Source organism: Tenrec ecaudatus, chromosome 7 (assembly GCF_050624435.1).
Source record: "Tenrec ecaudatus isolate mTenEca1 chromosome 7, mTenEca1.hap1, whole genome shotgun sequence".
In the NCBI taxonomy this organism is placed as follows: Eukaryota; Metazoa; Chordata; class Mammalia; order Afrosoricida; family Tenrecidae; genus Tenrec; species Tenrec ecaudatus.
The window spans coordinates 118370335-118383440 of NC_134536.1; the positions used below are offsets into that span (position 1 = coordinate 118370335).

Consider the following 13106-nt stretch of genomic DNA (forward strand, 5'->3'; position numbering starts at 1 on the left):
CAGAGCCAGTGACAGAAGCTTAGGAGCGTTCTTTCCGGGAACCAAGATGCTGAACCCTGCGCCTGCCCCCACTGCGAAAGGCAGCACAGGAGTCCGCTTTGCTTTGATGGTTGCCTAACAGGAAGTTCTGACTCATGAGATTCAGCATTAATTTCCCCTCTGAAGATTAAGCATATACTTTGCACTTTAAAACCATTCGTTTCCTATTAGGGATAAATCTAAGAAATGGCATCCTCCCGAATCCAGGCAAGGATTTGATCCCATCGAACCCGTGGTCGAGTTCTGGTGTTTCGGGAAAATCTTCAGGGACGGCATCAGTCATCAGCAAAATCAATTCAGGTGAGCGATTGTAAAGGACCACAAGTAAACGATCTGGATGTGGCAAGATGGGTAAAAGAGATGTTGTTATGGGACAAGTTGGGGGACAGCAGACCCCAGTTGGGGGCAGCAGACCCCAGAGACCCAGCCCATTCCCAATGGGATCACCCCTCAAGCTAAGTGGGGAACAGAGCTCCAGGGAATCCCCCTAAGGCCCTGGGCTGAGACTGACCTCCTTCTGAGCTGGTTCCTAGTCCCACTCCTCCCCTTCAGCACTGGTCCTGGGCATGTAGCATGGTAGTCCATCTAGACTGGCAGGTGGACTGGGAGACCCTTTGGTTCTTTCAAATACCGTGTATTCTCGAGTAGAAGCCGACCCGAATATCAACCGAGGCACCTAATTTCACCCCAAAAACTGCATTAAAATATTCTGAAAAACTCAGCTTATACATAAGTATATACAGTACTTTCAATAAACCTCCAGCTGCCCGGGCTAATGGAACCCTCTCTCAGTAGCCCGTTGTCCACATGGGGATGCTCACCAACTTTGCCAAGTAACCAGGTAGTCTCCATTTCTCCCTGCCTTTGTGCATTATGCACTTACTCATTTTTTTTTCAGAAATGAAAAAAAGCCACTAGATCAGTGTCCCTGGATCCACCACCCAACTTAACAAATGAAGCTTTGCAGATAGATAGGGAGTGGGGAATCAGCTGCTCCGCCCTGCTCCCCACTGGCCACTTTGGGGCTTGTCTGTTTCTCGTTACGTATTGTGCTATACAGGCAGTGCACAGTCTGGTCTGCATGTACTAAAATCCTGCATCTCCAGTTCACTCTGGTGGATCTAGATGTGTGCACGTAGCAGTTATACATGCCCGTGTATATTCCATACCGTGCCAGGATTAATTTTTCTCCTCTCGACACACACGTAGGTTGGTTTTCTTTTGCCGTCAGAGAGAGGGCTGAAATGCACCTTGTGGTTCTCCTGCCCTGCACATGTGTGGGTGTGTCTCTGGGTAGCACAACTGGGAGTCTCTGTTCTGGGTTAAAAGGTGTGCTCATCTCCAACCTTACAGATCTTGCCGAATGGCTCTCCAGCAAGGCTTGGGAGTCACCCTCCATCCTTGATGCCGCTGGGTACTGTCAGGAGTGCAAACCCGTCTACTGGGTGTGGTGTGGCGTCTTCTTGCATGCCCTGTTCACTAATGCGGTTGAGCATCTTTCCTGGAGTTTATTGACCCTAAGTGTTTTCCCGTTTGTGATGTGCCTGTTCAACTTTACGACCTATTTTTCTTTCTGCTTATTTATTCATCAACAAGAAGCATGCTCTAGCTGATCAACCCAACTCCTCATACATGAATTCTCCGACTACTTCTCCCACTCTGCCTCTAGCAGTTGCCACACACCCACTGTTTGGAAGACACAAAGCAAATCTTATTAGCTCTTTTCTAACAGATGTAGCTTCTGTCTCTGTAATGACCAATAATAACATTCTTCAATTTCCCATGTGTGTGTTTCAACCTTATTAACAAGGGCTATCAATACTCATTTACCCACCCAATATGTATTGATGACCTACTATATTAAGGCAGTCCACTCAGCAACTAGAACATAAAGACCCAGAGATTACAGGTCCTGTCAGGAAAACACGATGAACATACAAATGCCATAAAAATGAGCTTATTTCATGTGTTTTAACACTGAGAAATTTTATGACTATAAAAATAATGCATGAGGATTTATTGACAACAGCATTTATTGTAGACTTGAAGTAGTGAAATAATCAAGACAGAGTGTATGCTGACCCATAAATGAAGAGCCACACTCTAGAATTTGTAAACACGCACATGGAGGGATAAGTATTCTATATTATAGAGTGGGGTGGGGGACAGATTTCAGAGCAGAGGCCACCTATTTCTATTTGAAAGACGGAGACAAATTTCAGCACGAACCATCTCAGGCTCCTCTTGGCTGTGCCACCTGAGCCCCCTCGTCCCTCCGACGGGGTGGCCTGGGGGATGCTCTGCCCAGAAATCACTGCCCTCTCACCCCCGGCATTCCTTTATCCCTGTCTGTCGTGCACGCCCATCTTTGTAATCATGAGTTTTTGCTTTTGCTAATCAGTGGGCTCCGGCTCTACGAGCTCAAGTGGACTGCCTGGAAACTACATCCCTTCCTTTCTGAAGAAAGAAATCGGTTCAGCCCTGCAGCGGGTACACTTGGCACCTATTCCAGATCCTCCCCCTGGTGAGTTCTGTTTCAGCTTGTCCGTGAGCTCACTGGACAGTTACGTTGTAGGCCTGGGTACAGTGAGTGGGAGAGGTGCAAACCCCTCCCTTCATGGAGCTTCCTCCTTAATGGGGCTTGGAGAGACAGAATAGTAAGCTGGATAACTGTGTGTGTGTGTGTGGTGTGTGTGTGTGTGGTGTGTGTGTGTGATGTGATGTTAAGTGGTCCTAAGAGTTAAGGAGAAAAACTAAAGCAGGCAGGAAGTAGGAACGTGGGGGTTAGAGTGTGGGGTCCAGTTTTCACATTTCCATAGGGTAGCTCACTGAGTAGGGGGCGTTGAGGGAAGATCTAAAGGGGTGTTGAGGGAGCCATGCAGGGTGGGAGAGTTCCAGACATGGGAATCTTAGGAGCAGGACCTTCTAGGAATGGCACGGGGATCAGGGTGGGAGAGTAGTGTGAGTGAATGAGTGAGTGAGTGAGTGAGTGAAGCAGAAAGAAGAAACCAGAGCCCTGGCAAGAGACCTGAGCGAGCTGGCCCCACAGCCCCCGGGGCACCCTTTGTCCTCCATGCCGAGTGACAATGGAGGGTTGTGGGCAATGGAACCTCACCTTCACAGGCTCGTTCAGATTCCTGGTTTTCACTAGACTGAAGAGGAACAAGGCCGGGGACAGAGAAACCGATCAAGTGGCTGTGACAGTTACCCAAGCAAGAAAGGGCACTGGGGTAGGCTAGGGTAGAACAGTGGACGTGGTACAATGGCTTCACAATCGGCCAGCAGGATTTGCTGCAGATTCAACATGGGATGTGAGGGAAGGGATGGAAGGTCTGAGAGTGGCACCCATATTTTGTGTCCATGTTGTGCCATGTCAACTGTAGAACAGACTGAACCCAGAGAGGGAAGACTGGAAGAAAGGTCAGGGACTGAGCTTGGAGTGCGCCTGGTTGAGATGCCCGGTTGACATCCAAGAGGGAATGTTGAATAGGCACCTGGGTGTGTGATTCTTGGTCTCAGAGGAGTGACCTGGCTCGAGATATGACGGGGAATCAAACCATGAGTGTAGACTCAAGCACCAAGGAGACTCAAGTAGGTGGAGAAGAGAAGAGGGCTGAGGATGGAGCAGGAAACCGTTGTACCTTCGGTGGGCGGGGTGACAAGAAAGAGCTTGCAAAGGGCCACATGTAGGGAGGAGGGAGACCAGGAGAATGGACTTCACTCGAGCCAAGGGAAGTACTTTGAGGAGGCGGGGAGGTCATGGCGTTCACTGCTGCCGAGATGGCAAAACATAGGAAGACCAAGACGTGACCACGGAATTTAAGCATGAGGGGGTCGCTGTGCCCTGGATAAAGACATTGCTGAGAGCGTGAGACTGCTGGGTAAGGGTGTGTCTAAAAATAATATATGCATATATGACAGGCCATTGACTTGTACAGTTTAAGTGAGCACATTTTATTTAGGCTCTGTAAACTATATCTTGATCGGGCCATTTCATAAAAAGAAAGAACGGGTGTTTATTAATGTTAAAGGGAGAGATAGTAACCTTATGGTAGCGGCACCTGGTGGGGGCACCCTCCCCCCTTCACCAGGTGATGAAATCAGACCTTCCGAAGCCAACACCCTGCACCTCCGGTTAAGATGCAGCCTCCCTCCCATGTGCTCCCACCAGAACCACATAGCCCAAATCTCATCGTGAGGAAACATCAGATCCACTCAAGTTCAGGGATAGTCTACAAAAGAACTGGCCTGGGGACTCCAAGCATGCCAAGATCATGAGCCAGGAAGGCCAAGGGATCGTTCCAGGGTCAAGGAAACTAACAGGGCTTTCCAGCTGAGTGTAGCAGATGCTTGGGTTCAGGACTGGGGTGTCAGATGTTTGGATGAAGGCACAATCTCAGTGCTTGCCGCAGGCGCTGTTTTCCATTGAGATTCCTCTGCAGGTGCTGGGAATGTAGGGAAATGATGAAGTAGTCACCTGGGAGAGCAGGGGTTTGGAAGAGTATGATGGACAGGCAGCATGGACGCCCTGAGTGCCGTCAGTGACCTTGAACTTCACGTGAGCCCCCTCCACAGGGTGTGCTTCCCTCCGTCCAGGTCAGTGGCAAACGTGCAGGCAGGAGTTGGCGCCATTGGGTTTAATCAGGACTGTGCGTTTAGCCAAGAAGTCCTGCTGATTCCACAGTTAAAATGACGGATTTGTACCCAAAAGGCAGATGGTTTGAACTAGCTAGCGCTCGGGGAGAAAGATGTGACAGGCCGTCCTAGAGTGTCGTTAAGAGTCAGAAGGGACTGGATCACAGTGGATTGGGTTTAGCCAGATGAATGGGATGAAGTCCAAGGAAAGGCCAAGGCGTTGAAAATTCACGTAAGGGACTGGTCATGAGGCTGGATTGTGGAATGAGGCCTAAATACAAGGAGCCCTGGAGGCCTAGTGGGTTACAGGTCAGGTTGCTAACCACAAGGTCAGCAGTTGAAACCCACCAGCTGCTCTGAGGGAAAAAGATGAGGCTGTCTGCTTCAGTAAAGAGCCACAGGCGCAGAAACCCAGGGAGACAGTACTACACTGTCCTACAGGGTCACTGTGAGTCAGAATGCACTCAATGGCGGTGAGATTTGGTTTGGAAGGAGGGAGCAGAACACATAAGCAGGCGAGGGACCTTGAAATGATGGTTCTACTGACAGGTGGTGGTTGGAGTTTTCCTACTGGAGGATGTGAACGGGAAGGACAGGAGGTGGTAGTCAGAGAGTGGGCTCTGTATACAACAGCAAAGTCTAGGGTCTGGCCCCTGGAGTGAGCGGAGGGCAAGATCGTCCGAGAAAGTGGAGTCAAGGAGTTCCAGGACCAGGGTCTTGGAAGGGCCCTGTATGGGCTGAGGAAGGTCGTCAGAAGTAGGAGAGAAGCAGTGGGGCTTGAGCAAGGAGTGGACATCTTTCCTCGAGGAAGAGGATGGGTGGTCCTGGATTCAGTCAGTGTGTGCAGGAGCTGGGTGGCATGGTTAGTGACAGGAGATCAAAGGACAGGCACTGGAGGAGGAGGGAGCAGAGCCTGGAAGCAACAAGGAGGGGTGAGGAGACCAACCCACCTCATTTCCAATTCAAAAATGGCAGGGCTGTGGGGGAGAGGGCAGCCACCACTGGAGAGACAGAGAGGGGAAGCGATCTCAGGGGACAGCTGGCTTTCAGCCCACGCCAGAGGACTGTTCGAGAACATGAGAGTGGGATTCCTAAAACTGCCCATTTGCTCCAACGGATGCCAGGAAGCCTTTTCCAGAGACAGGGGGAGAGTAGGGAGGGAGGGAGGGAGTGGCCTGGAGAGCTGGCCCTCTTGTGGTGCCTGACATGAACACTGAGAACAAACAGGAGATATTAGGCCAGGAGGCTCAAGGCAGGGAGTCCTGTTGGGGATATTCTGGGGACAAAGGAGCTGGGAGCAGGGCAGTATCACACTTGACCTTGCCAATGGAGGCTGTTGAGTCATGACAGTACAAGTGGGCCCACGTGTTTACACATAAAACATTAACAACACTCTTCACTGCGTCTAGTACGACTCGATGGGAAGGCGCCCGGGTGGTGCAGTGGCTAAGCCCTTGGGCATCAACTAAAAGGTTGGTGGTTTGAAACCGGCAGCTGCCGTACAGGAGAAAGACACAGCAGTCGGCTTCCGTAAAGAGGGCAGCGTTGGGAGGCCTACACTTCTGCCCTTTCCTATGGGGTCGCTATGAGTCGTAATTAGCAGAGAGGTCTTCTGGGTTTGTTAAACTGGAGCTCAGACTCTGAGGAAGACATGGGTGGCTCTAGCAAGGGAAGGGCCCAGAACCTTGACCGGGACCAGTTCCTGGTTGCCTAGCAACTGGCTGAGGCTATAGTGGCCTGTGTTTAACCAGATTGCCAAAGTAAAAGTGACCTGTTGCCTGGTTGATAACCACTTCATTCTCTGAGCCATCTGCAACGCAAACAGAAACCTGACGACCAAAACATTGATTCTGGCAGGTCCCTGCTGCCCCATTGGAACATCCCTCATTCCAGCGTGGAGGATGTCCTGAATTCGTGAACCATGGAGATTTGGGCTGAGTGGAGGGGGTTCTTATCTTGATCCTGGAACTTGTAGAAGGAGCCTGACCAGGAGGAACTTCTCGGGGACTCTGAAATCTGTAGCACCATCTGGGACTAGTGCTGGTGGCTTTGGGGATCATAGTAGCTGTAAACCCTCTCTGTTAGTGATACAATGAAAGACTGCGGTTCCACTTTCTCACCGCCAGATCTGGGAAATTCCTTTTTCTGTCCAAAGATTCACACAGAATTCCTTTTCACTGGAAATTCACCTTCCTATTCCTTCCCATTTGAAGACATAATATTCCGCCTTTTATTGGGAAATTCTGACACTTAAAAGCTGAGTAACCTTAAGTGTAACTGTATTTCCACCCTCCCTGGGCCTCAGCATCTTCATCTGTGAAGTGGGGATGATTCCTACCTAGCAAGGTGATTATGAAGATTAGAAACTGCATACTTACAGTCTCCAACAGCACTATACCCATTTATTAAGCACTGGCTTTTTAAAAATAATTTTATTCGGGGAGGAGGTTATATATAGATCCTTGTAATCGGTTCCCCCTTTCTACCCTACCTTCCCTCCACCCTCCCAGTATCGCCACTCTCACCACTGGTCCTGAGGGGATCATCTGCCCTGGATTCCCTGTGTGTCCAGTTCCTAACTGTACCAGTGTCCATGCTTTGGTCTAGCTGGATTTGTAAGGTAGAATCGGGATCATGATAGTGAGTGGGGGAGGAAGCACTGAAGAACTAGAGGAAAGTTGTATGTTTCCTCAGTGCTACCCTGCATCCTGACTGCTCGTCTCTTTCCCGAGACCCCTCTGTAAGACGTGCACTGGCTGTTTTTCATTCTCGACACAGAGCAGAGTAGCAGGTTGTGGGACATGAGTTACCCAGGGACATTAGGTGGGAGACAAAATGCTGCTGCTGTAGCCCTCTTGTCGTCGGACTGCCAGGGGTCTGGGAAGACTGTCGCCGGGTTAGTCACAAGCAGAGACCAGGCAGAATCTAGAAATTCTAAGTTTCTTCCTGCGAGCAGTTTCAGATTTCAGTCCTGACTACACAAGTCAAAATACGAGGAAATAGGAGGTTACCCCTAATGGTCACAGAAATTGCTTGGGAGGTTTTTACAATGTCACGAGGGCACTTGATACTCTCAGGAGGCAGGGTTTCCCATGATCCTTAGGACATTATCTGTTCCGATATTTCCCAGTGGCCCTGGGGCCACCATCCCCTGAAGCTCATGCACCCTGATTTATCCTTCCCAAGTCAGGGCGTCCCTGATGATTAAGCTTTAAAGTAATTGACTGCGAGGGGCAGTGGATCATTTTGGCTTTTTCACGCACTCAATGTTAAATGATGTTATATTTCCAGTGGGGTTTTCCTATATCACTCTTACGTCACCGAGAGGCATTCGGCCGGTTTGCTGACGTGGGTCCCCTGCCTGTCCGTCTGGTCACCGTTTCTCTGTCCTGTGCAGGTTATTCTTCTCTGAAGACTGTGAGGCCTCATCCTGGGGGGCGGCCCTTCTTCCACACTCAGCCTCGAAGCACCCCTGGGCTGGTGCCCCGGCCGCCGGCTGCCCAGCCAGTGCACGGCCGCACGGACTGGGCTTCCAAGTACCCGTCGCGGCGATGACTAGCCGGAGGCCCCTGCTAGGGGACAGCAGGACATCCTCCCTTCTTGGTTCCCGGTGGCAGCGGCAGCGGCGGCATCCTACCTGCACGGAACGGGAGGATGGCAGAACACTTACTCGTGATCTTCTGACTGGAGACATTCCAATCCTCTTTTTAAAACGTTTCCTTTGTTCGTTTGTTTTTAACATTGATTTGAGGGCAGTACGCTCTTTTGGTACAAAATTATTTTGTTCTAAAACTGGGTTATTTTCTTAAACAGCGACATTTTGTACATACGGATTATGTTAGCGTTTTCTACAGCCAACTTTGTAATGGGTTTTTAAAGGATTCATTGATTTTCCTTTGGGGTTCCAGATACTATTTTATACAGATTAATGAAAACACTATCAAGAAATCGATGCAGTATTACAACAGGGGTGCACTGGAGGCTCATAGGACCAGAGATGGCTCGTGCAGATGTGGGGACTGTGGGCTGTCTTGGGCTGCCGTTAGCTCCAGGGCAGCGATGGCCTGCTTTTCTTCCCGTCGTGTCATGTCTTTTTAAAATAATTTTATTTTTACATCTGTACTCTTCTAAAAGTACTGGCCGCTGGGCCATTTGTTTTGTGGCAGTTCCCTCTCAGAGACAGAAGTGGGTTTGATGCCCACAACCCAAGGCAGTGGGTGTGATGCCATCACCTGTTTATTTCCCCTTCATGTCTTGAAATCATCTTTTTAGACACACACGCACGCGCACATACACGCCTTTTCAAGTCACAAGGGTTTCAGCCGAAAGGTAAACCTGCTCCGTTATACCACCACCGCCACAACCACCCCAGCCCACTGCCAGGCTGCATGAGCAAGAGGCTGGTTTGAAAGCAGCAGCAGGTGTTTCATGATTAGAAAGGGGGATTGTGCACTTTGGTCAGGTCGCCAGACCCAGGGGGGAGCTGACAGTGAATAATTTTCTGTTTTAGTCAAAATCTCAGGGCAATCTGGGGGGCTGGCTTGTGGCAGAGGGGCCACTTCTCTGGGAAGCCGCAGCTAATGCGCATTCCTGTCCACAGCGCCACATGGGAGCTCACCCTTCAGTAGTTTCTTTCAGCAACCTGGAAAAAGAAGATGTTCTCTCGGGCAGAGGCTGCTCCGTTGAGAGGAATGTTTACAACCGTTATGAAAATGACAAAGCTAGTTTGGAGACAGGAGGAAAAACTAGAGGAAGTCCACTCTCATCCATTGGTGAACCACATGTTCGCTTCGGCTCACGGGCCACCTGGTGGTTTCAACCGTGTAGGGATTCACCTTCTCCCAGGACTCACCAAGTTCCAGGATACAGCAAGCTGAACCCAAAAAAACCAGCGTTTTTGATACCTTCCTATGATAGGTTAACATAAATATTGGCCGCTTCATATGGTTCAACCTAATAGGTCAGTATTTTCCTGTGTTGGGGCATTAATGCTCGGTACATGGCAGCCCCAGTGAATTAGCCCAATTAGCAATTGGGTCCAAACCTAGCATCAGTGGAGAGTTCAGGCCTTTGAGAATCTGGTCTCCAAATCTCAACTAAGCAGCTCTGTCTCTTAGGGGCTGGAGAACGGAGCATCCTGGATGTGGGTTTGATGGATAAGGTTTTCCTGCTAACAGCCGGCAGCACCACTTAGGAAGCTAACATGTGTGCATGGAAGCCCAACTTGAACTGAGTTCATTTCTGTCCTGTATTCTCAACTCGTTGTCAATGGCAACAGAAGTGTGTTTTCAGAGACAGGAGTCCTTCCTTCCCTTTGAAGTTAATATTTGTTTTCTTTTCTGTATTCCAAATACAAAGCAAGCTTCTCTGAAACCTGGCTTTTTGGAAAGCTGGTCTCCGATGGTAAATTCCTCTTAGGGAAATAAATGGGATTATGAGGACCATCTTCTTAGTACTCTGTCTATGTTCAGGTTTGCTTTTTGTTTTTGTTTTTCATGGAAACGCCTAGTTGTCTAGCTCTTACGCGCAATAAAATCGTTTTTCTAATACTTTGGTAACACCCAGCTTGCCAGGCACTTTCCTCTTTTTACCAGCAAACACCTTCCCTTGGGAAGCCAAACGTTCCTCCTTACAACAGTGAAGGAGCAGAGGCAGGCCTGTGGACCTGAAATCTAAAGAACTAGCAAACTCGTAGAAGGTACCCCATCCTCTTCCCCCAGCTGCTAAAGAACAGTAGTGTATTCCAGCTCTAAGCCACAGAAGGGACCCGTGACCCTTTCCTGTGAGTTCAATATAAAATGCTGCTCGCTGCATAGTGTAGATTTTTAAGAACGATGGACTTATGTTTACCTGAAATGCAAGACAACAGGTGTTGTGAGTGGTGACTGTCCTTGTCTGTGACCATATCGGGACTCTCACTACATACACCACACACAGTAGGGAAGCCTCGTTCCCATAAAAGCCATTTCAGGTGCATTTGTTTTACAATAAAATTCAGTTAAGTACCAACCCCCTACCCAGCCTGTATAAATGAGATTTATGTTGGAAGACATTTGATTTCCAACCCATTTCCTAGACATCTCTCTGCTACAGGATGGTGGACATCTACCACGTAGAGCTACACTGTCCTCTCCGGGAGGTAGCAAATGGCTACAACCAAAGCAACCCCTGTCGAAGCCAATGGGAAGCGTGAGTGTGTTTAAGTGCAAATGTAGGTGATCTTGGAGTTGTGGACCGCCGGGTTTGCCCTTGGGGCAGCGTGTCCTTCTGATGGGCCAATGCTCTGTGCCAGTTAAGGGGAGAGAAGAAAGAACAGGCTGCGTGGGCTGTATGTTGCGCTCCATGGATGACCAAAAGCAATACGTCTTATGACGAAAGGTTGGACAGGCAGATGGTTGGTGTCCTTTGAAGCATACCGCAGCGACTTGTTTGTTTAATCAATGTTAATCTTTAGAAGACTTAGAATGATTTTTTACACTTGTCAACCAAATGTACTATACTTTTATATAATTTATTATGAGGACTTTCGTATGGGAACCGTTAAGAAGACAGCCTGGAGGGAACTATCACATTAATCTGTATTATCAGTTTCTTAATAGACACTGTGCTCATGTGAATTTAAAGTGACCTCAGCAAAGTTTTCTGGTTTCAGAGATCTTGGAGGGCAATTTAGTCACAGGATGACAATGGAATTACTGAGAGCGTATTTATTTGTAAAGCAAATATTCATCATAATGAGAAGCTAGAAGGACAGAAGATTCTTTAAGCAAAACCTTTCTAAAATAAAATGTTTTTTTAAATAGTTTGTCTTAAAGTGTTTCAGAACATGAACTTTATGTAAAAATAAACAAAACACCTTCTCTTGCCCCCAATAAAGTTACAGTTTAAGAACCATTTGAGTTGAGTGTTCCATTACTGTTTTGTGCTCATCCACCAAAATATAACCTTGGTACTTCCTGATATTTATATTCTAATGAGTTCCATTGGCATTTTGGCATTTCATAAGTTCTCCTTGGTGTTGCCGCCATAAAAGTCGAAGCATGTGCTTAGAACATGGGAAGAAGAGCTATCCTGCAAGGGGGAAGTTTGCTTAGCACAGCTTTTACAGAGCAGGTTCGGTGAATAGGGATTTAAAAACCAAGTGGATGTCATATCTCCAACCCTCATGGAATGTGTAACCAGTGTCCAGTCACCCACATTTTGAAAATATGCTAACAATTCATGTATTGGAGTCTGATAAGAAGTCCTACACATGCATAAAATCTTAGCTTAACAGTGTTTTACCAATGACTAAAATAAATGTCACTATAATAAAGTTGCCTTACGATCACTGAAGACAACAAGTGCACAGGCAAATGTGGTGAAGAAAGCTGGTGGTGCCCAACTATCAAAAGATATAGAGTCTGGGGTCCTATAGGCTTGAAGATTAACAAACGGCCACCTAACTGAGAAACAACAAAGCCCACATGGAGGAAACACACCAGCCTATGAGCTCACAAAGCCTCGACAGAATCAGGTATCAGGCATCAAAGACCAAAAAAAATCATATCATTGTGCATGAGAGGGAGTGTGGAGTGGGGACCAAGGGCCCATCTGTGGGAAATTGGACATCCCCGTTGCAGAAGGGCCACAGGGAGGAGATGAGCCAGTCAGGGTGCCATGTAGCAATGATGAAACATACAACTTTCTTCTAGTTTTTGAATGCTTCCTCCCCCCACTATCATGATCTCAATTCTACCTTACAAATCTGGCTGGACTGGAGGAAGTACACTGGTACAGATAGGAACTGGAAACACAGGGAATCCAGGACAAATGAACCCCTCAGAAGCAGTGGTGAGAATGGTGATACCGGCAGAGTGGAGGGAAGGTGAGGGAGAAAGGGGGAACAGATTACAAGGATCTACATATACCCTCCTCCCTGGGGGACGGACAGCGGAGAAGTGGGTGAAAGGAGACACCGGATAGTGTAAGATATGACAATAATAATTTATAAATTATCAAGGGTTAATGGGGGAGTGGGGAGCAGGGAGGGAGGGGAAAATGAGGAACTGATACCAAGGGCTCAAGTAGAAAGCAAATGTTTTGAGAATGATGATGGCAACAAATGTACAAAAGTGCTTGACACAATGGCTGGGTGAATGGGTTGTGATAAGAGTTGTACGAGCCCTCAATAAAATGATTTTAAAATAAATAAATAAATAGATAAATATAACGTTGCTTTCAGTCCCCTGGGGACGATCTATGATGTACTGCAATAGCCTACAATGATATCTTCAAAAGAGAACCAGGAACTTCCAGGAAAAAAAAAGGCTTCAGACTAGATTTTGAGCTCTCACTTGTCCGTCGCCATGATAGAAGAATAACTGCTTCCTATGACATGGCCCTGCCTGGTACTCGACTTCATGAGGAGATCACGGAAGAGATGGATGGGC

At 48.1% G+C, this 13106-nt stretch overlaps 2 protein-coding genes across 3 annotated transcripts in view; one reads left to right on the plus strand and one right to left on the minus strand.

Annotated features, from left to right (window-relative positions):
- CILK1 (ciliogenesis associated kinase 1) overlaps positions 1-11560 on the plus strand; it is a 39965-nt gene extending 28405 nt beyond the window's left edge. Inside the window, exons 11-13 of one of the 2 annotated variants that reach the window (XM_075554980.1) lie at positions 211-339; positions 2441-2563; positions 8072-11560. In XM_075554980.1, the coding sequence (XP_075411095.1) occupies positions 211-339; positions 2441-2563; positions 8072-8229 (410 nt within the window). In that variant the 3' untranslated portion in view covers positions 8230-11560. The remainder of the gene's footprint in view (positions 1-210; positions 340-2440; positions 2564-8071) is intronic. The other variant, XM_075554981.1, reaches the window with a different exon arrangement.
- Positions 1-13106, minus strand: part of TMEM14A (transmembrane protein 14A) — a 248263-nt gene that overhangs the window by 5069 nt on the left and 230088 nt on the right. The window lies entirely within an intron of this gene.